The sequence below is a fragment of the Anopheles coluzzii genome, chromosome 3 (genome assembly GCF_943734685.1).
Source record: "Anopheles coluzzii chromosome 3, AcolN3, whole genome shotgun sequence".
NCBI classification, from domain to species: domain Eukaryota; kingdom Metazoa; phylum Arthropoda; class Insecta; order Diptera; family Culicidae; genus Anopheles; species Anopheles coluzzii.
In genome coordinates, this window is record NC_064671.1 from 41,235,052 (window position 1) to 41,257,930 (window position 22,879).

Consider the following 22,879-nt stretch of genomic DNA (forward strand, 5'->3'; position numbering starts at 1 on the left):
GGTAAACATTTCCCGAGAACTCATAAAACTCACATGGCACAGAGCACAGAGCTGGGAAGCAGCAGGGGGAACGAGAAGCGTACACCAACCGGGGCGTGCATCACCGTTTTATATTAATTTTTGTTTTTTCTTCTAGCCCACCGGAAGGGCTGTGCGCAGCAGCGCGGGTGCCTGGGGCAGGGCAGGGCCACGCAAAGCGTAAAGAGATAAAGATCTTATAATTATTTCCCCTTCTCCTTGGCGTTTGCGGTGCGCTGAGAAAACGGTTCGGCGCCCGATAAGATGCTGCCAGCGAGCGCGGTATGCCAGAGCACCGGTCCGAGCGCAGGTTAAAGCAACCTGGCTCGTATCCGGGGCTTTGTCGTACCGGTGCGGTGCGTCTTACTGGTTGTGGCAGCGCGTGAGATGGACGTCTTGGCGACACGCGCGTTATCGATTCGCGTACCGCCGCCGCCGATCGCGGTGGCAAGTGTTAAATGATTTGGCCCGGGCCAAAGTGATTGCAATACAGTCCGGAGTACCGGGAGGGAGGGTTCGGAAGCAGGTGTGCAGCGTGTTTGAGTGCGTTTCGGTGTGCAATGGCAAACCGGCCAGGTGAGGGGTGAGTGCAAAGCTACTTGGATTGGAAGTGACTTCAGTGTGTAATAGCAAGGGGAAATTGGCACCAAATAAGCATGCAGCAGTGGTTCAACAAAAAAAAAAGAAGTGGTTCGCAAAAATGATTTTATTCTCACGGTTGTACAGAGCTCCAGCGCCTGCAATCGTAGTGAGAACAAAAAAAGGAAGAAGGAAAAAGCATCAGCATCTATTGAGAAACAAGGGGGGGATTGCTGCTGCTTTTTTGTTGCTATGTTGGTTTGGTGCTTCTCATCGTTTGCTTCGTTTATTTAGCGTCAATGATTGCATCGACCGTCGATTAGTTTTCGCCACGATCACGTAAAATCCCTCCCTCCATCCCTCCCACTGCCGCTTTCCCATTGTCGCGATCCATTAAAAACCGTTCTCCCTTAGCCTTCTTCTCGAGGATGGCCCCGAAGTGGTGAGCCCCGAATCAAGTCCATCCTTTCCGATCGAGCCCAAACATCTTTGCTTATCTACGGGGCACGTCGAATGGAAGATTTTGTCGGTGTCGCTTTTTTTGCTGTTGTTAGTGTTTGGTCATTTGGTGGTTACCTTCTGCCCTGGCCGGCGGACGGCTCTATGGCTCAATTTCCGTGCCATTTCGTGGGATGCTAAAAGCAGTGGAAAGCGAAGAGACGCGGGTGATCGTTTAGTGATTTTTGTTTTATTTTTTCCTCATATTGGCGTACAGTGATTGCCAGAAATGGTCGTGCTGTTGTGGTGTTGCGCCAGCATAGGAAATCGAGTTCAAATCCGAAACAAACAGCACACCAAAAGACGGAACAAGTGGTCACTCGGTCGGCACTGTAGCACTGGAGTGTTCATTTCTTAATCGTTCGCTTATAACATCGATTTCGTGGTCAGCGCTTTTTCGCCCATTTGCCGCAAGTCCAATTTGATTATTAGCGCGTGCACACTACCCTTCGGCATGCTCGTGTGTAAGGCTTCACGTCACTGCGTGTGTGTGTGTGTGCTTTGTGTGTGTGTGTATCCACACTATCCGACCAGAAGCGAAGAGGGAAGGCGCATTCACATCTCTATATATGTGTTTCATTATGTTTTTTTTTTATTTTATTTTGCGTGCTTCATATTTATATTCGCTCGCCAATATTCGCAAACCGCGGCTCATCGTCGGGGTTTCGGTTTTCGGGCTGCTGCTGCTGCTTCGCTTAATGCCCTACACCTTTTGGCGGCAAACAGGGGGCAGGATGGTATGGTCTGGGACCTGAGCCGGTGGAAAGGTGGGGTGTGCAGAATTTTAATTCCAGCTCACTCTCTTTCATCTCCCGCCGACCACGGCGGCGGCGGCGGCAGCAGTGTGTGTCCAGTGTGCCCTCGTGAAACGAGCGAAAGCGCAGTGAGAAAAGCCCCGTTTTGCCCCATTCATAGTGTCACCGTCCGGACGGTTGGTTCAGTTTTTCGGCGGCTCCCTGCTTCGACGGTTGCCCTGCTTTCGGCTTTTCCCTCCCAAAACGCCCAGTGTGCGTGCGTCCATGTGTGTGTGTGTGTTTTTGGTGGAAAAACGTTTCATGTGTGTTCGAATTTTTCCACTACTCGGGAAAACCCAATTTTCCAGCGCTTGCTATCGAAACCAACACAACAACAAAAAACCATCCCCAAAACACACTCCGCCACACTCCGTATCGTGAGCGGTGAGCTTGCCAGAGCGGGTGAGTGAGCCAAACGAAGGTACAGAACCTCCGAGCTGCACCGCTACCTTCCACTTCGTACAACTGCCGTCCTCCCCCCCCCCCCCCACTACCTTCGACACTGCTCAGCGCGGTAAGATGAAAGGGAATCCGCGCGCGCAATAACCTTTTAAAATATATATCATTTGCAACGGTTGGTGGAAGAAGTGTTCTTGCCCAATGTGTGCGTGAGTGTATGTGTGTGTGTGTGTGTTGTTGCTGTTGTGTGCTCTGTTCGGTTGCTTCCTTGCGGTTGCTTGATTTGCCCGTGAGAACCCTTGTGTGTTTTGTGAATATGCATATGTGTGTGTTTTGGATTGTAGCTGTATTTGTATGGAGTGTGTGTGTGTGACTTCTTTTTTGTTTTTATTTTTTGTTGTTGCTTTTTATTTCATTTCATTCACTGCCGCCGCCGCCGCCATGTGTCTTCTTCTATGTCTTGGACGGTTCGTTTTAATATTTTTTTTTTTTTCCACGTGTGTGTGTGTGTGTGTGTGTGTCGGTGGATTTCTTTATTCGGTGATTATTTCGCTACTCCTGTTGATTTTGTTCCTACACACACACACACACTTACACACACACTTACACACACACACACACACACACACACACACACACACACACACACACACACACACACACACACACACACACACACAAACACATTCGGCTCCCAAAAACGCAACCCCTGTTCGTGATAGCCTTCCGCTCATGGGGTAGTAGGGGTGAGCCGTGTAAGTGTGCTTTTGGTGCAAATTCGCAAAACCACCCCTACTCCGCACTCTCCCTCCATTTCCTACTCCTCCCCTCCCCCATCCTCACACGCCATCAAGTCGCGAATCCCAAATGGTTTGGAGGGCCCGAACGATCCCGAAAAGCAGAGCAGCAGCACCGGCGGCCGCAGTAAACCGATTGCGAGGCGGGGGCTAATATGTGTGTGCGCTCGACCGCGCGCGCGCGCACACACACGCTTGTTCCACGGCTCGCGCAAACCATCTTTGCCAGTCTCCGTTCTGCCGCTTGGTCTTGCGCGTTTGCCCAGGGCATTTGGATCGGATCGGTCGGACTCTGTTGTTTTTTGCTCCACTCCTGAACGGTGCTATCTGTGGTGAGTTTTGCTATCCGCGCGCGTGTGTGTGTGTGTGAGTGTGTATGAGCCGGTGCCGCGTGTACGTGTGTTTGTGCCACGTGTACGTGTGACTGGGTGGGAGGTGGGGAGGACCCTCTCTATCGGGCCAGGCTTGATTTTATATACCGTTTTCGGTCGCGTTTCTATCCGAAACCCAAACCCAGCCGAAAACGTTGAGCGTATGTGTGTGTGTGTCGAGAAGGAGGGGGGGGGGGGGGAGTGTTAGCATCGCAGCCAGTCCAGGCCGCTGCTAGGTGCAGTTAGATTTTTGCCCGTTCGCCGTTTGCGCAGTCGCACCTTGCGCCATCTGGGAAGAAGGACCCGGGCAGGTTAGATTCCGTGCGTTTCGGCAGCGTACTGCGGTACAGTTTGGGCCAGTTCTCGAGCTGCAATCGCACGAGTTTGATCGGGTGGCCAAACTGGAAAGAAGATTTGTCAGTGGCGTAGAGTGAAAGAGAGGGAAGATATTGAAAGGATACTACATCATGTCCAGCGGGTGGACCAGCACACAACCCGTTGCCATAGCCGTAGACGTCTAGGACCTGTATAACTCCAACCGTTGAGAAGTCAGTCAGTGGCCACGGCAGAACACCACACACCAGAAACCAGAAAGGGTCAAGATCGTATAACGGGGAAGGTGAAGTGCAGACTGAATGTTAGTGTGTGTGTGTTAGTACATTGGTTTTTCTCATTTAACAGTGCCGGGGTTAAGTTTATCGTCACCAAATGCCGGAAGCAGCCAACCCTTCCATCGACCATGTGAACCTCCAGCAGAGCGTATGAGTAGTGCAAGTGTTCGTGTGTGTGGGAGTTGTGTGTCGTTTTGCAACTACCTGCGGATGCACCATTCGGTGTGTGCGTGTGTGTGAGTGTGCGTGTTGTGTAATTTGTGAGTGATCCATTTCCGGCCCTGTCGTGGGGGAGCTCGCTAACGTGTTGTGTGTGTGTGTGTGTGTGTGTATTTTGAGAGCACCACCCCACCGGCGACCCCATCAAGTGAGTTCTCGGGCGTTGGGGGTTGTTGGCTCACCTAACAACTGGGAGTGTACATCCTGTGTCATCGTGCGGTTTGTGGTTCCGATTCCATTTCCGACTCAAAATTTGTCAAGGGAAGCGAGAGAAAGAGAGAGAGAGAGCAAAAGAGCTTGAGACGAAGAATCGATTTAACTACATTGCATCAGCTAAAAGAAAAAGACGTCCAAGGTTTCTGGGTTTTTTAATACTGCAACAACTGATACCCAAGTTTTGCCAGCGGAAAGTAAATCATAAGTATGCGTCTGGTACTGATTGTGATCTACCTGATACTGATAATGCCCATCACCGGCCTGTGGAGGTAAGTTCACTACATCGTCAAACCAAATATTTGAATATAAAAGTCACAGCTCTGCGCCCCACTTCCGATTTGCTTCATCAACCCGTGCAGTAGCATCTGCTTCTCGCACTATCTCGCCTTTCAATGCCATTCGATCGGTCGACGAGTGGTGCAGCTGCTTAAAATCCAGGCAACTATTTACCATCCATTTGTGCACCGCTTGACCCTGTGCACGTTTTTGCCTCACTCTCCTCCCCTCCCCTCAGCCCCCAATTTACGATGCGCTAGGTAATCATGGACGCCCCATTAGCTGCGGCCATTAAGAGAAGCAAAAAAGAGAACAACAACAACAACAAAAAACTCCTCTGTTCGACGACACTAAATTTCAAGCGCTTAAATTATGAACCTTCGCGTGGCACCGGCCGGCGTTAACGGTGGAATGCTTTCAGTGCCAGCCACCACCACCGCCAGAAATAAAGATAAAGCAATACGGAGATGCCTCCAACACACCGTCCCCTGCTGCAGTAAAAACGGCCCAGTGAGCAGTGCGGGAGCGCTAGTTTAGCGATTCAATAAATTATTTGCAGCCACCCTTAAGGGGCCATCTGCGGGGCAGGGCCACGCTTTTGCATCACGCCAAGATGCACCGCAAATACGTTGCACCGCACCACCACCATACGCATCGATATGTATTCAAACACTTTATCTTAATAATTTCATAATTAACCTCTAGCGGCCCCTTGGGAGCATCAGAAGCGGTGGAAGCTGCGAATGACGGCGCGCTCGAAGGAAGCTCTTGTGGCAAGTGTTAGTTTTATTTTTTCTCCATGCTGGGGTGCACAACACCAACAGCATCAGCAACAACAAAAAAAGGAAGGTTGTTTCGGCTTTGTTTATACCTTCCTGCTGCAATTTGCAATGCACCTCCGGATAGACAAAGTGGCCAGTTTGGCCGGACAACTATTTATGCGCGCTACACTGTTGCAAAAACAAACTAGTGTGGATGGTCACTACAGATAAGGGGGTGGTAGGGTAGGAAAAAAAGGTCGGAAAGATCAGTTACAGGCGCTGCGAAGTGTGCAAGGACGCGGCACTAGAACCGCCAATCACCGCTGGTAAGCTCGTAACGATCTTGCCCCTCCGTCTTCTTCTCCTTCTTCCGAGAGCAAAGAGATATGATTACGACAAACTGCTGTGAGCAGCCATTAAATGCATCCTTAATTACATTTACGCTTTTAAAGGGGGCGATTATAAATATTATAAACTGCCCCTCATTATATCATTAGCGATGATGTTGTGATAAGCGGTCGCCTACTAGTTGACGGGCCTGCGGATGGGCCCAGTTGCCTGCGATAGTGGTGCGGGGCTCAAGGAGACGATCACACCACGAAATGAGGTTGTGTGTCTTTCCCTCTTTGTCGTGTGTGTGTGCGCGTGTGTGTGTTAAACGCTTTTCGCTTAAGGTGATCACTATTCCCGACCGTCGGACCTAATGGGCCTCACCTATTCTACCGGTTCTTGCCGGAGCTAACCGAACGGAGCTAAGGAAATGCAAAGCAACGCGCCGGCCGCACACCATCCACTACGCAGACAACCATGAAATCGCTTGCTAGCACATCATATCACAAGTTTACACTTACCATGCGTGAGCGACAGATGACACGCTGCCCGTTTTACGTTCGCTGCCGGGCAGCAAGGGGAACGATTTCACGCTTGCGTGCAAGGTTAGGTGGAAGGGCGAAGTAGGGCCTACTGCTTCCGCCCCCACCGGGGTGGTTGGTGGGAAGATGTATCTTGATAAGCAATATCGCAATTTGATGAGTATTACGGACCGGTACGTAAGTCAGATAAGGCTGGAGTGAAAACAAACCGTACGTAACTGAAGATCCACCTCGTACGACCGGTTGCTGGAGATAGAGTATCTTGAGAGGGGGGAGACCAGCACACCAGTCACAATCGCTGGCAAGCAATCTCTACTTCCCTGCCCGCCGTGTACCTTAATCAAGCTGCGCACAGTTTCACAGAATCAGCATCGTGGAATCATTTCTCATAATGATGAGCATGACTTGCGGGGAGTGAGTTTTAGATTATCCTCATAAGCGATTCGTTGCACGCACCGTACCCAGCATAACGAGCGCACGTATTGAAAGCTACGAACGACTCGGGTTCCGCCCGCGCAGATTTTGGGGACACGTCTGGTAGCCTGGAAGCGCCACTGCCAGGGCCGATGACGCGCGTACCGATGACCGATGGGCACGCTCGGTGCAGACAGACCCCGGCGAGGTCATACTTGACGTGCCGTTCCCTTTTTGGTGGGTACGTTTGGCGACGACGTGTGTGCCGGATCTAAGGGTTCACCGGTTATCTAAATCTTTACGATTTTGAACCCCGAAACCTCTGCCCGCTGCATGATTCAAACGTGGCAAGACACGACACATGAGTTTTAGAAGACCCGGTCCCGGTCGTACACAGGATGCACATACGCAACACATTCCTTCATTCCGGGTCGTGTTGAGCAGAGGGACGACACAAATCCTTAATGTCACTGGCGTGGCGTACAGCATTCCACCACGTTTCGGTCCCGGGTCGGGGCCGGGTTCAAGTGGCGAAAGTGCTTCGTCGGGCAATCATCTGAATCGTCTGGAGCGCCTCCAATGGTACGGCTCTTACACTCTGCTATGCTAATTTTGCTGAATGTATCATTTCATCAGCCGATTTGAGTGGCTTATCTGTGGAGCGGTTGGTATTTAAAGCGCCCCCAAAAAAACGGAGCTAATTCCAGCCCCAAACTGCTACAAAGGTAAAGCAGGTTAATCGCTTCAAACGTCTTATCGAGCGCTACCATTTGACAATTGAGATAAATGTAACAGGAATTTGCATTTACTCAACGGGCGATGCTGCGATTGCGACAGGCTTCTGGAAAATGTCCCCGATGCGGTGAATTGGAATATTGTCACTAAAGCAATACCGATGTTTAGTGACGACGCCGTCTTCAGCATCTAGTTGATTTATTACAATATTTTAGACCGTTCGCAGGTGGTACTCCGGCATTTTCACCGAAACATTGCCGAATTCAATGTAAAATGGCGGACGTGTTGCCATTTTTTGTTGTTGTTGGTGCAATTAAGGATGCAGCTGCACCCGAACGATATCCCTGTTTTGCCAACATTCGCTCGCTCCAAAAGTTTTCAAAAGTGTCCGCCCTCCACAAACTTCGATCCAGTAAAATTACGCCGGCGTCTACGGTTACATTACCGGCTAGTAGTTTCTTTTTTTGTTTGTTGCGGAGTTGGTGCAGAAAATGGCTGTCAGCGTAATCGGATACCTTCCAGCACACCGATTCCTACCCATTAATGGCCCTCAGTGCGCTTTTGGGTAGCGATACCTGCCCGGGATCCTCGGATCCGATGTGTCACCCGACTCGCCCCGGCAGCGTAAAAGCGGAACGGCGAACCGATATCCTTGAGAACGGGCGGGAATCACTTTGATGGCAGCCAATCATGTCCAAAAGTCATATTGATTACCCATCCGATCGATTCGGGTCGAACGATTCCCTACGGTCGGATAAAAAACATTGATGCACATCGACGGGTTTTGGGATCATCGAATTGGCTCAGTGATCCGTAATCCATACCGCACTGGTATCGCTCCTCTCTACTGCCTCTCTATTTGCTGCCTGTGACGTCCACAATCGTTCCACAGTGTGTGTATATTCTTTCGGCCTGCCACTCGAGAGCTGGTGGATGGTAAAGCGGAGATCGATCACTGTTTATACTGGAGCCGTTTCGGTGCTGTTACAATGTTTACATTGAATTAATACACTTCACATCACCACACAACACACATAGACACCAAGTGAGCTCACACAGGGAGTCATCCGAGCGGCATTACGATTCCGCTCGGTCGATGGCGGCGTACCGCGGCGATAATTAGCTTCATTAGCGGCGTTGGATCAACTCATTAGCCGGGAGCGGCGATTGTATTGATTATTTCATTACGGTTGATGATCGGTTTCCTTTCCCAGCACTGGCAGCTGTGGCGGTAGGAGGCGCCGAATGGAGGACCTTTTAATTGTGAAATCTTGCAATTCTCGATCTTGCTGCTGAGCTCTTGATCTCCCAGCTGGAGTGCGTCACTGTGTTCGACGTGCGTTTTGGACATTTTTTACTACTTTATTTTCTGCTCAGGAATCTGTCTCGAGTGCATCCGCTGTACGGGCGATCTGTCAATCTTCACCTGATGCACCTGTACGGAGCGAGGTTTCCCATAGCGATGGCCAGGTCGGTCGGTAAGATTAGCTTTGGTAAAGCTACACCCTGCATCTTTTTTCAAAAGACATAGGGGCACCATTTGCATTCCTTTGGTGCGTTCTAAAACGCAAACAACAACAGTATACTGGAGAATAAGAGGAAGAAAAAAACTGTTTCCAACCCCTGGGTGACAGGACCATCTCACCCTTTTTCGGGGACACAGTGACCCCGAGAGAAAGGGGAGGTTTTCAGTTTGGAGTGCCGGCACCCACTTGACTGAAGGAGTCAAATGTTTGATGATTTAGTTACACTACCTTTCACATCACCGAGGCACGCTATGTCTCTCTATCTCTCTCTTACTGATCGGTTTAAACTACCCAGGATGCACCATATAGCCACATCTGTCCCGCCTCTGCCGTGCTTGTTTCGTGCCGGTGTCGAGAGGACGAGAAAAAACAAACTACTTCAATATTTTCAAGATGACGGCGAATAAATAGGCAAGCATCTTCAGATGCACTTTGAGCTGTTTGGCCCTCGGGCCCTCCTGACCCCTGTTCCTGCTCGCAAGGCGCACAACAGCGTTGAAACAGCGTCAATCGTTTCGGGGGTGTGCGGGGCTATTTATGCTGCGGCTCTGTCATGTTGTATTTGCTCAAACTGAATGCATTCTCGCCAGTTTGCTTCCAAATGGGTCGTCGCCTAGCCGGCAGTGGACTTGCGTTGCAAAAGCAAACTGGTCAAGTGAAAAAAGGGAGGATAATGTGGGCTTAAATGCATTTCTGTTTTCTTCAGCTAGGCAATGTTTCGCTTCTTTTTTTTGTCGTTTTGTTCTCTTCCGGCGACCTGCTCACTGGTCAGGTGGGATACTGCTGCGGGGCTTACTGGATTCTGCGCGTAAATCTACACCGCCCGGGCATGGAAACAGACCCGTAGCTGCCTTTGCGATCGAGCGCGTCGCATCAAAGCAAAGTGTGACGGTTTTCCGCTTCGTTGGTCCTGAAAGCGTGTCTGTTTGCGGGTTCTTTCTTTCCGTTTCGTTGACTCGTTGACTTGACGGTGGACGGGGATCTGGCTGGGCGATGGGTGAAATATTGATCTTTTATCTCCCCGGGCGACGCTTCGGAGTTGATTAAGCGGATCATCACGTACAAACAGCTTGAACACACACACACACACACGCACACAGAGATCAGAGTGAAGGAATGCGGGTGCTTTGGCAACCTGGTGCCCCGTGGGTGAGACGGTGCGTGAAGCCAATCCGTGGTGGTCGTTGCTTGATGTCGTTTTGATTTACGATGATTTAACAAGCACCGAAGGGAATAGACACTAGTCGTCTGCTGCCATTCAGTTAATGAACAGTTAGAAACATGACATCGTAATACTCTCGACGTTGCCGCAATATGGGATGTGTGTCACGTGAGGCTGAGCAAATCAGGAAAGTGGATTGAGCGTTGCTGCTAGCTGGCCAACTAACTTGAGATTTTAGTTTAAGCTCATTTTAAAGGTGTCAAGTTTATAGGTCTATGAAAGAGTATGAGAAATAGATGTAAAATATTATAGAAATTTAGATATTGGTCGTGGAGCATCGATTACTGGTTTGGAGCTTTTATAGTTATCTGTTAGACTATTACATATTTGTTTCACACTAACAGATACGATACGATACGTTGCTATGTTTTGAAAATTCAGATCGACTTTAGAATACACATAGACTTACAAGGATTATCAAGAAATTTTGCGATGTGTACTACATATTTTGTCACTCACGAAGTGTATTTTGACATCGACGTCGTATTTGTAGTGGGCCAATTTAGGATGATATCTCTCTCAAGCTGATTTAAAAACAAATTGAGAATAAGTAATCATACTATTGAATTCATAGTATCGTTATAATGATTAGTGTTGTCATAGCCATGCACTTAATTTCAGATAATAGAGCTCGACTAAATACGGTAGACATGTAATATTTTTTTCAGAATTCTATTACTGCTTCTAATGCATACGATAATAACTGATACAACTTTTTCAACCGTGTTGAAAATTATGATTTAAAATGTAATTTTAAGTCAAACAAGGATGCAATGGCAAAAGATGAGCTACTAGAATTATAAGATGTACGATAATACTACCGTCTCACAATAAGTTTTGAAAAACCAAATGATAAGTTAGGTACAACAGCTGTAAGTATTCAATGAATTAAATTTAAATTATCAATCATTTGAAATCTGAAGTGTAGTGTTCAATTCATGACATGGATAAAACTATATCATTGACAAATTTTAGTAGCATCAAACATTTTGAAATCAAAAAAATATTTAAAAAATAATACTTGATTGTTGCTTTAACCACATCACAAATCTAACATAAAACTCAATCATCTCTACATCATAAAACGTGGGAGACCAAACAGAAAGCACCTGAAGCTAGTGTATGTGTATCCTGCCAAAGGGAAAGCAAACAACTTCCCTTTGTTTGTGTAACCTACAAAGAGCTCATTACGTTTATTACTTCCCAAGATTGAAACTTCGCCTCAACCCTCCCACAGGGAGAAAACAATGTTTGTCCAATGCAAATCTCGGCACGAAAAGAGAGGAAAGGAAGGATGGTTTAGTGGATTCTTACGCAAATAAAAGTAAATTGAACAAAAATGATTTAAGCATCTTCAGTCATCGCAAAGCCTTCGTGTGCAATCTTGCGCAACGAACGAGCATTTTCTTTCTCTATACTTCTCTCCTCCCTTTTTCCATCCAATATCCTATGGGTATGTGGACTAGCGTGACGAACTGCGTCTAGCAGAAACCCGTCGCACCATTCGCACAAGAAAAGCTGCGCACGTGCGTGGGGCCGCAAAAGGAACCGCTTTTCGCATTGCGGGTCGGGCGATGTCCATCATAAAGCCCGTCGGACACTTGAGTTTAACAAAAAAAAAATAGGGGGAAACAGAGCCCACCTCCACCATTACCGGGCCGTGTGTGTGTCATGAATGGTTAGCGATTGTTTAAATTGAAATTAAAATGCACAAGTTCATAAAAGTAAATAAACGACTAGCTGAAGAGTGTTAATAGCGTTTCAAATTGTGCCCTCATCTTGGGGCATAGCTTGCGCGGCCATGTTCAAACACGCACCACCGTGCGGCGATCAGCGGCGAACATCTGAGCCGCCTGGGGCGATGGGACGGATTAGTTCACCATCCATAGTCGGGTCTGGATGCACTTTCCACAGGGCACCTTTGCTAGTAGAGGTGAAGAATACAAAGCCCGCGGTGGTGGATTGCAGTTAGGTCGGTAAATTTACACTTCACCACGGTCCCAGTACACGAACGCCTGGTAGTGAGGTTGTGCCTCAATCTAAATGCATAATTGAGAAAATTAAGTTAAACATAGCAACGCATCGTTGGCAGTTGCTCCTGGGCCAATGCAGTTGCAGTTGCCCATGCGCTAACTTCTAGATCTGGATGGGTGCAAATCGGTCTGGCAGGAAAAGTGTTCCCAAGGTACGCTAACGTATCGAGCTTTCGCCCGAAACGGAGTCCGGAGTCGCGCAGACAGCTGAGTGACAAGCGATTATTTTCGCACGAATTCTACCCAGACTTATCTTACACGTTCTCCGGGGTGAGTTCCGGTCGGGATGCGACAGTTGGCAACGAAACTGTCCGTTCCTTGGACGCTCGCTTCGCCGTGGCATGGTTCCCATCAACGTCTATTACGTCGAGCGATCGGTGACGAGACTGGGGCTTGGCTGCCGGTTTGACTCGAAGTCTGGACTTAGTGCATCATGGTGTTGTTATTTTTTCCGGTAAAGTATGTGTGTGTGCACTGCTGCACCAAAGAGCATTTGATGGAAGATAGAGGAAAAGAAACAGGTTAGCAACTACTAGACTCACGATGCATCTCACGAATGCGGCAGAAAATGAACCATTCTAGTGGAAAGATCGTTACACCGACAGCTACTAGTAGCTAACGGTCCGACAGCTGTTGAAACGATTCGTTACCGATGATTAGTATTCAATGAATTCGTTGCATTCGTTCACTAGTGGTTGATCTCTGGCGGATAGATCACACGAGACAACACGCGGCATAGTAATGTCCCATTCAGCGATCGGTACCGCTACAATGAGGCCATATTTTGTTTCAATGAGTCATAGAAATCCTGGTGACACTGAGTACTGAGTACTGAGCGCAACTGATTATGTGGCGTAATTTATAGCAATATTCTGGATGATTTGTCAACCAGCTTTAAGCAAACCTGTTCAACTGCAACACTTCTATAGACAAAACGAATCAATAAATTTATGGTTTGACAAAATGTCTCGCGCATGTGTAAATTTATTAATCTGCAAGGGCTGTGTCAAACAAATCCATTCATCAATCCATAGACGTGCTCAAACAAACCAGCTTATTCATCGTAATTTGTCTTTCAAACACGCCATAAGTCGCATTCGAATCGTTCATACCAGCCTGGTTTCCGTCTAAAATACAGCAGCTTCTGCTGACATCCGTCTTCTCCTGTTGTATGTTTACTTCCTGCTTATCCTTCATACAATCGCCCATCAACAGGAAAATCTCAAAACCTTCTTTTTAACACAATGTGAGCCGTTAATTAGTCAAATTAAAGCTTAGCATTCTAGTAAATAGTCACACCTCCATAAACTGCCGTCCAAAAATCTTGCAGATATTTGTTTCAGAGACTGTTTTCATTTCTTTCGGACGAAGCAACAGACAAAACACGACAAATTGAAACTGAATATCAACAGTTTTATGCCTTTTTGGTGGGCAGATTTGACCGGTTTTTGGGACGATTCTAGTTTCGGCGAATGGCTGTGACCCGAGAGGCGAGATGAGACGCCGCTCGGTAGAGTCGGTGATTCTACAAGTTTATGTCTTTATTGGGCATTAGACAAATGTTGCTACCAATTCAAACCATGGTCAAACGATCAACACCGATCGGACGACGGTGGTGCTATTTAAATTTATAATTTCTTGACCGTTTCCTCCGAGAACACTCTTGAATCAAGGGTGGAGGCACGAGTCGAAAGATTTTTATCTCGCATTTCGTCACCGCTCGGATCGTTTGACTGATCGTGAAATGATCGCGTTGTCCAGACGGTTAAAGCACCTTCCATTCAATCTGTTTTGTTTTACATGCTTTTTTAGAAATATTCATTTTTTTCATTTTTTAGATAGCAAAAAGCACCGCTTGTGAGTGATGGTTGAGATCAGTTTTGCGTGAGCCTATAGCGAAGCCAACTGATAGTAGAATCTCTGTCGCTCTGTTTGGTAGCAAAATGATCGCGTGTATGAGATAACTAATGACTCCACCTCCATCGGTACCGGGTGACGGGTTTACGCTCATTTACCACAATTTCTCGTCCGTTTGTCATTAGCGCCTCCATTTGAGTCAGTCGACCGCAACCATTAGTCAGTCAACCGGAGTTACTCATAGCCGCACTTTGGCAGCCTGTTGTGTTGATCGTAAAAATCAGCGCCCATCCCGAAGAGCTTCGATCGTTCGGGCACGCTGGGTAACTGTTAAAAACGTCATAATCGGCGTCTGGAAAATGTTGCACCTCGGTTCCTTTCCCTCTTGGTGCCAATCAGTTACCAAGTGCGTCGCAAAAGTGAGAGAAAAATTATTTATTTTAGCTCGAAGTTATTTACACTTTTCTACGTAACGCGAGCGTGTTGTGAGGTGGAAATTGGATAGCTGCTCTTTTTCCGCCGCTTTCCTTGATTTGCTTCATTATACCACCCTTGGTTTATTAAGGGGCATCGCAGCAATGGAGTACGATGTTAAACCATTCTTTCACAAACACACACAGAGAGAGATGAAACCAATGTGAGGTCTGAGGTCATACCGTTTCGGTGCGTTGCACGAGGGTTAATAGCGGGAATGAGCTGAAATGGTTGAAAAAATGTTCAACAGCCAATTGCACGAGTGGTTAATAATCGTTTTGAATGGTTTTCTCTCTTACCCCACGGCTCTTCCCCACAAAATGGGGAGCCATTACCGTTCCACATCGGGAAAATGGAAGCTCAAATGGATAGGAAAACGATCTTCATTATTGAATTTTATGGTCCTGCCTTCGGGCAAGGGCGCAAGCTATATTTAGCTGTCATGTGAAAACCATCTCCCTTCTCCCAAATGAGGGTGGAAAAACCAGGAGGCAAAAACCAGAAGGAAACAGATGAAATTCCTGATACCTGCACCTGCATGACGATGTGCCCAATCGACCCGTTGGATGAGTGGTACTGCTGATTGGTCGGCCGGTTGTGATGTGATCTCGAAAGAACGGTCTGTTACCGGGTGGTTCTGGAAGTTACTCAGTGTAGTCTGCTCAGTGCGTGTACGGCGCCGGTAACGTTGGCCAACAACAAAAGTGTTTCGAGTGTACCTGAACTGTCAGGTTGAACTTGAACTCTGATCTAAGTGGCCGATCCTGGCTGTGTTAAGCAAGCAGACAAAAGCGTCACTGATTCTTCTGCTGAAAATTACAACAGAAGGGCTTCTTCGCCATTGCACAATGTGTTAATTGAGTGTCATAATAGTTTGAGAAAACATGTATTGCCATTGGTGATTTGAGGAACCGGGAAATGCAAATCATAATTTTGATTGCATTTAGGTTTTTATGTGTAAGAATTCCTTATATAGTAAAACATGTTCATCTTTTTCAGCTCAAAAATAATACTTCTTGAGTTTTGAATGAATGAATTATTTTGTTTTTAACGGATATTTTTTCATTGCTTTTGGATTCGAACCACATCAAAGTGTTTGATCCAGTAATTCTATTTATTATTTATTTATCTTTTTTTGATTTATTTTAACATATTTATGTTTTGAATAACATATATTTAATAAATTTTATTTACATTATACAAAATTCTTCATTTCATCGAGATAGCTAAAAAATTCATTTTTAGTTATTCGTTTATTCCTTAGTTTTTTACATTTGTACTCATTTTTTCTTTATTTTTTGTTTATAGAGCCGTGAGGCGTGATTGATTTCATATGCGTCAATGTGTTCACTATAATTAATTATGTGGGTTATGGAAAAGTGGTTAAAACCCACCACATTGGGGATAAGTCAAGCTAAAATACAGGATTGTTAAATTGACCTTTCAAATGTGTTTTGAATATTACTATTTTTTTTTTTGTTTTGTAATATAGTAAATACAATTATCTTTTTTCATAATGCTGGTAGTTTATGCATTCGAACTAAATATAACTAAAAATAAGAAAAATGTTAACAAAGCCTATTTAAAACCTAAGTTTAGTTTTATCAACAAGTACATAGTACAAAACTCATTTTTGTTACCATTTCGTTATCTCTTGTGACTTTGCTCTTTAGGTATTTATTTCTTCATTTTGAAATTTGAATGAAATCAAAATAATATTTGCCTTGTTACTTTGTAAATAGAAAAAAAAACACTATTAATTTAAAAAAAATGTTTTCCCATAATATTTCCTGCAATCCACTCTCCATTAAAATCAATACTCTTATGCTCCCCTCTTCCTTCCAGAGCCGAAGGTAGCAATGTGCTGCTCGATCCGGACCGGGTCTGCGAAAGCAAACACCGGAAGTCGCGACGCCTTTCGGGGAAGCTGGCCGACATCTGCAAAAACGACACGTCTCTGATGCGTGAAATTCACCGAGGCATCAGTTTGGGCTTTCGGGAGTGTGAGAACCAATTTCGACACAACATGTGGAACTGCTCCTGGACCATCAAACGTAGTATGCGCCGAATTCTGGCCAAAGGTAAACCACTACTACCCGACAGCATACACAAAATAATAAGAGAACTGTGCTCTTCTAACCAAAGCTTAACTACTGTAAATTTTACCAATAATTGAAAAGACACTGAAATGGCTGATTCCTCCATTACCCCACAATACTACCCCAGTGCAATTTTTGTGAATTTTCTTGCCAAACCTGAAACTCCACGTAATGCTCCATTTCAGAGCGCTGGGATCGTGCTTGTCGTGCAATTGAACAATTTAAATCGAACGTAACGATATTGTCATCGCTATAAATTACATTCAATCCACATGCTCTTCACTACTAGCCACCCCGCAGCAACGATTATTATTTGGCTGAACTGTGGCCACCTTAAATACAACCCCTTCATCAGGAGCGAAAGGAGCAGGGAAACGCAGTAGGGGCGAAAACATGCTGCACTTGTCTGTCTGTCGAAAGTTGTGCAGCCGATCTGTCGCTGTACTGTCGCTGTTCTGTCGCAATCCTGTCGCAACCTTTGAATTGTGGGCTTCTCCAATGAACCTGGATTGCTGGGATAGTGTTTGAGGGTAGAAACCGTTCCTTGCCTTGATTTGCTGCCCGATCGGATCAATAAAACAAACAAACAAACGAATCTGTTCCCTCAGCGCTCCGGCAGGCAGGGTGGACATTCGAATGTCCGAATCTGTGCGATCTGTCGCATCGGAATCTGGAATGCCGTGTTGGGTTTGTATTCGGTCCGGTTGATTGTTTTCGATGCCGAAGAGTCCAAGCGGAGCACTGATCTTTTCTTTTCTTCTTTGACGGTGCTTTTTTGTTGTTGTTAAACTCAAGATGACAGACTATTGAACCATATTTTTTAAAATAAGGTTAAAAACTTTACAGATAGCTGCCTAAAAACGTTTGCCTCACATTGGAAAGGCCAGAAAGTAACTTCATCAGCATCACAAGCCAAGACACATCATCCAGCAGCGCAATTTTTAATACATTTCGACCTTCATCGCCACCAAAAAGGGTAACGCGAGGTTAGCCACCGGATGCCTGCGAGCGATCGTACCGTGCGAAAAGGACAGATTGATCATTATACACGCAAGCAAGCATTGCGGATTATCGTGGTCGACGTCGTAGCCGTCGTTGTCCCCGTGTCGTGTCACGTGTGTTTCGCCGTCAGTACCATTTAACTCGTTGCTGGCGAAGATGGACTGCCTGTGGCCTCTTGCACCACTATGCCCTCCATCCACACTCGATGCGGTAGCAAACTACACCTTGCAACGGATTGACGGCCCTCCTATGCTGTTTGGCGGAATGAGCACCCCAAAGGGACAATCGCTCCCCGCCGCGTTCGGGGAAATGCAAGCGACAGTGCAACGACACAGTCTGACATTCAACCATGACAATTCCAATGCCCGGTGCCCGGTGTCCCGATGCCATCACCGCGAAAACTGCCCTCCCGCTTCGATGCATCCTTTACGAAGCCGCTTCTTTCGCTCGTTACCGCCTCTACACACCAAGGGTCGAGGCAAGAAATTCCAGGCCAAGTTCAACACACGGGACGAACGGCACAGGCAGTGGCAAGTATTTCGGCTACCAAACATTGACTGCCCCCGGTCGACCGTTTGAAGATAAACAATCTCATTGCAATTGTCAAGATTACATCACTTTAATTCAATAAACATTAATTTTGATTTTGATTCGCCATAAAGTTAATTTAAGTTATTCACAAATTGACAGTTAAATTGTACCGCTCGCATGGTAAACGACTTTGTACGGGCGTTTGTTCTTCCGCTTCGTAATTCGTGTTACGTACGAGCCCGCGGGACTGATCTAGCCCTGATTTGGATTTATTTACTTCCCGAACCTGCGACGGAATCACCAGCGACAGGGACCGGGTGAGCGGTAAACACCACTCACCCACAGTACACTCTCGCAGCAAGTCTTTTGGTCCTTCGAGCCGGATCCCGAACCATCGATCCAGATCCCGATCGATCGAGACGGATTACTGACGGTTGAATTGACTACCAAGCAGCTCAAGGCTGCTGGCACTGACAAAGTGCTCCTCCAACCGGGTGCATAATAATCCAAACCCACATCACCCGTCATTTCCCTCCCATTTCCCCCCCAAACACCATCTTTGTGCGCTCTACCAATGCCGTTTCGCAAGTACACGGGAGGGAACACACTTTCTACCCCTTTTGGACTGATCCGACAACAGACGGTGGCTGCCGTTACGCTTTCTGTCCGGTATACACGAGATCGTAAAACCGATCGATGTAATACATGTTTTGTAAGCAAACACGACACCATCATTATCCATTTGCGGCTACGTTGCAGCGGCAAGTCAGTACCAAACGGTCCCTCCGGTGTTGGAACGCACGCTCCACCACCAGATAGTGTTGGTGTGTGTAGATTTATTTTGCCCCATTTTTGTACAAATCTCTTTTTGTTGAGACTGTCGCGCAAACGCTTTCGACGGTGCCGGTTCCTAAACCCCGATGCCGAGTTTCATTTTTCCGCTGTTCATTGCCTGTCCACTTCAATCAGGGTACGTGACTAAACATGTGGAGTAGCGATTGTTACTGTCAAGGAGTAAGGCAAAAGCACGGACATCGCAACAGGTAATGATCGAGAGATCGAGAGATGCTGTACGTTGAGCGATCGATTGCAATTTTTTTGAATTAATTTTTATCTATAAAAACAAATATATTCAACATTCATGCCGTCAAAATTACAATATTTTCCCTAACAAACCATAAAATCAATACACATAATCCAACCCACCCGCAAATGGTATGTATAAACCCTTCAAAACTTCGCCGGTAACATAAATAGTGATGAGGCATAATTTGTTTGGGTAGCAAATAGCTGGCAAACAAATATCGAAACCTATCTTCCTTCCAACATACCCTATCACCACCAAACACGGTGCTCAGTTTGGTCGGGCAGGAAATTGCCGCGCCGTTCCAAGATGAAGACATCAAACAAACTACCCTACCCCAAAAAGCGATGAATCAATGCCATCCATAAACGCTTTAACGACTTTTGCGCAACTTGGTGTGCGCTCGCACCTCAAGACATCAGCGCCAGGTTGCGGTTGCAAAAATAACAAAACAAAAAACTCCAGAACCAAACACCCAAGGGGGATCCATATCTCACCACCGCACGCAGGCTCCCGGCCAAATTGCGAAGGTGGGCGCCAGTGGATCCACCTTGCGGTGTTAATGTAACATCCGCACCATTTGACGACTTCATCGAAAAAGGGAGAGAAACTCAAAGCAAAATCTTGGGTTCCGGACGGGGCCGTAAAAATAGCTCAATTCTACGCTTCCTCAGCTTGGTGGCGCCAATTATGATGTCTGTCGGACGTTTCACAAGTCGCGTCACCCAAACCTGAACTGGCGGCTTGTAACAACGTGAAATTACGCCTTGGCACGGTGGAAGAGTTGCCCAAAACCGGCGAGCAAATATTGATCGAACCTATTTGGTGTTGATAATTTCCCGTACCTGGGGTGTGGTGTGTGCCATCCAGGCGGCTCAAAACCATTTTAAGCCGCGCGTAAGGGCATCGTCACTGTGTTTGAGTGACAATTAGCACCCATGGCTTTTTAATGCGGAATGAACGTGGTAGTAAAACAAACCTTGAGCAGAAGAAAAAGAAGAATAAAAAACGGGTGATAAACATGGGAGCTTACCAGCTGCCTACACAGCTCAGGAAGTCGCGATTGGGCGTAGAGAGTTATGCAAATCCTGGTGCGATTGTGACCAATCGTGCCGATCGATTGCCTAATTCAATTAAACGTTCGCTGTAGTAGCCATTTGCTTTGCACCACAATCAGCCACAATCTTAATCATTCCACCACCAATGCCTTCCCAAGTGCGCCCACATAAGTTAGTTTTATATTCTTTCCCTTTTCATTTCCCGGGGTTTCCGCTTGCAGATACGCGCGAGACAGCATTCGTGCACGCGATCACGGCCGCCGGTATAACGTACGCGGTGACGAAGGCTTGCACGATGGGCGACCTGCTGGAGTGTTCCTGCCAGAAGCACTCGAAATCGAAACCCTCGGACGAGGGAGGACGGCGTGGTGGACGGGGCGGCGCTGGGTACCGGCCGGCCGGTGGCAATCGTCGCCGCGTCGGCGGTGGCAACCGGGCATCCAACCCGAACAGCATCCTGATTGCGCCCTATCAGCAAAATGTCAATGCGAATCCAGCCTACAGCACGCTGACAGCGGCCGAGATTGCGAGAAATGGTCGGGCGCAGGCAGTGGGCCGTCGGCCCAACAGCGGACGCTCCCAGCGGCATACGCCCAAGGGAGCGAATGGTGGTGCTACCGGTGGTGGTGGTAGCAGTGCTGTTGGACAGTTGGGCCCGAATGCCGCCGGTTTACCGAAGGAGCTTCCCACGCTCACGATACTGACCGGCCAGGAGGACAAGTGGAAGTGGGGCGGCTGCGACGATAATGTAAACTTTGGCGTACGAAAATCGAAAGACTTTCTCGACGCGCGGTTGCGCAAGAAGAGCGACATCAAGACGCTGGTCCGGCTGCACAACAATGACGCGGGCCGATTGGTAAGCTTCCGTTTTCAAACTATGAGCACTCCGAATGTTTCCACAAGACACAGCCTTTATTTTGATGAATAATTTCTTCGTTTATTTGTACCAAACTTTTGCTCCACCAGGCCGTCAAGCAGTTCATGCGCATGGAGTGCAAATGTCACGGGCTGTCCGGGTCCTGCACGACCAAAACCTGCTGGATGAAACTGCCCCCGTTCTCGGAGGTGGGCGCCCGGCTGAAGGAACACTTTGACGGCGCAACCAAGGTAATTGCGCGGAACGATGGGCACAGCTTCATGCCGGACGATGCGACGATCAAGCTGCCGACCAAGCGGGACCTGGTGTACACGGAGGACTCGGACGACTTCTGCGAGCCGAACGCCAAGACGGGCTCGCTCGGGACGCACGGCCGGGAGTGTAACATCACGTCGAGCGGCGTGGACGGCTGCAGCCTGATGTGCTGCAAGCGGGGCCAAACGCACAGCCAGATGGAGGTGAAGCGCAATTGCAACTGCAGCTTCAAGTGGTGCTGCGAGGTGACGTGCAGCACCTGCATCGACATACAGGATGTGTACACCTGCAAATGAGTGGTTCGGTCGTTAGTATTGGGTTAGATGTTTTGGGGTTGAGAGTAGAAGCTAGAGAGCTCTAGTACAACCAAGGCGAGTGCGATTTCGCGTCCCCAAGTTGTGAAAAGTGTTTGTGTAAGTTATCAGGGAATAAAGGGAAAAGAGGGCATACAAAAACTGGAAGAATGCAGGAAGAAAAGTTGGAAAGGACATACAAAAGATGGGAAAAATGAGCTAAATAAGAAGGAAGGCGGCAGGTATGCGTCAAACTAGAAATGTTAAAGACTGACTGAAATTAGTTGTGAAATTTAAACCGAATTGAGCACCTTTCAATATTGCGTGAGAACAGTGCAGTGAGAATGATTGGAAGAAAAAAGAACGAAAGAAAGAAAGAGAGAGTACAGAGAGGAAGTAGTGAAGCGAGACACTAAAATGTGCGAAAATAACAGTTATCAGAGAGCAAATACTGAGTGTACATACCGAAAAGAGGATTTAAAAAACCCAGCATCCCTCCCCTTTACAAGTTTCCTTCCCTCTCCTTAAAAATCATGTATTAATCTAAACTCTAATGCTTTTTGTGATCTGTGGTGAACACACTACCGTAAACCGATTATGATATTTATTGTTAAGTGCTACACGATCGTGTACGATCGAACGATGACTGTGCATGCGCGAACGAATCGAACGAACGAATTTAGGGAAGAAGCGGGGAGCGGGTGGTCATTTCTTTTTTGTTTTGGCAGCAGATGATGATCATAATAAAATGCAAAAATCAAACAACGCAACAACAGAATCGCACACCGAAAGCGGACGTTGTATTACAATGTTTAATGCAAAACCACTCCACCACGTGGTAGGGCTGCTTTTTCCCAATACTGTGGGGGAAGGGGTAGCAGACTTTTCTCTTTCCCCGCCACTTTTACCATCCAAAGGGAAGGGGATAAGGAAGGAGAAGAAGAGCTAGAAGGAAAAGGTAAGACCACTTTGTTGAGAAAGAAAATGAGGGGAGAGAAGAAAAAAACG

The 22,879-nt window shown here is 47.1% G+C and overlaps 1 protein-coding gene across 6 annotated transcripts; it reads left to right on the forward strand.

Moving 5' to 3' along the window:
* The first annotated feature begins 270 nt into the window (after positions 1-270).
* On the forward strand, positions 271-22,662 carry LOC120957063 (protein Wnt-6). 6 transcript variants are annotated; one of them, XM_040379008.2, is made up of 5 exons: positions 271-601; positions 4,138-4,771; positions 16,518-16,753; positions 20,668-21,302; positions 21,413-22,662. In XM_040379008.2, the coding sequence occupies exons 2-5, from the start codon at positions 4,710-4,712 to the stop codon at positions 21,872-21,874; spliced, it is 1,395 nt and encodes a 464-aa protein (XP_040234942.2). In that variant the 5' UTR covers positions 271-601; positions 4,138-4,709; the 3' UTR covers positions 21,875-22,662. The 6 variants fall into 6 exon arrangements, with proteins under 6 accessions (XP_040234942.2, XP_049464057.1, XP_040234945.2 ...); XM_049608100.1 differs by having other exon boundaries at positions 271-594; XM_040379011.2 differs by having other exon boundaries at positions 271-387.
* Positions 22,663-22,879: the final 217 nt, after the last annotated feature.

Coding starts and splice junctions, on each gene's coding strand:
- LOC120957063 (XM_040379008.2), top strand. CDS start 4,710: ATGCGTCTGGTACTGATTGTGATCTACCTGATACTGATAATGCCCATC. Junction 16,754..20,667: donor GCGCCGAATTCTGGCCAAAG/GTAAACCACTAC, acceptor TTCCGCTTGCAG/ATACGCGCGAGACAGCATTC. Junction 21,303..21,412: donor ACAATGACGCGGGCCGATTG/GTAAGCTTCCGT, acceptor TTGCTCCACCAG/GCCGTCAAGCAGTTCATGCG.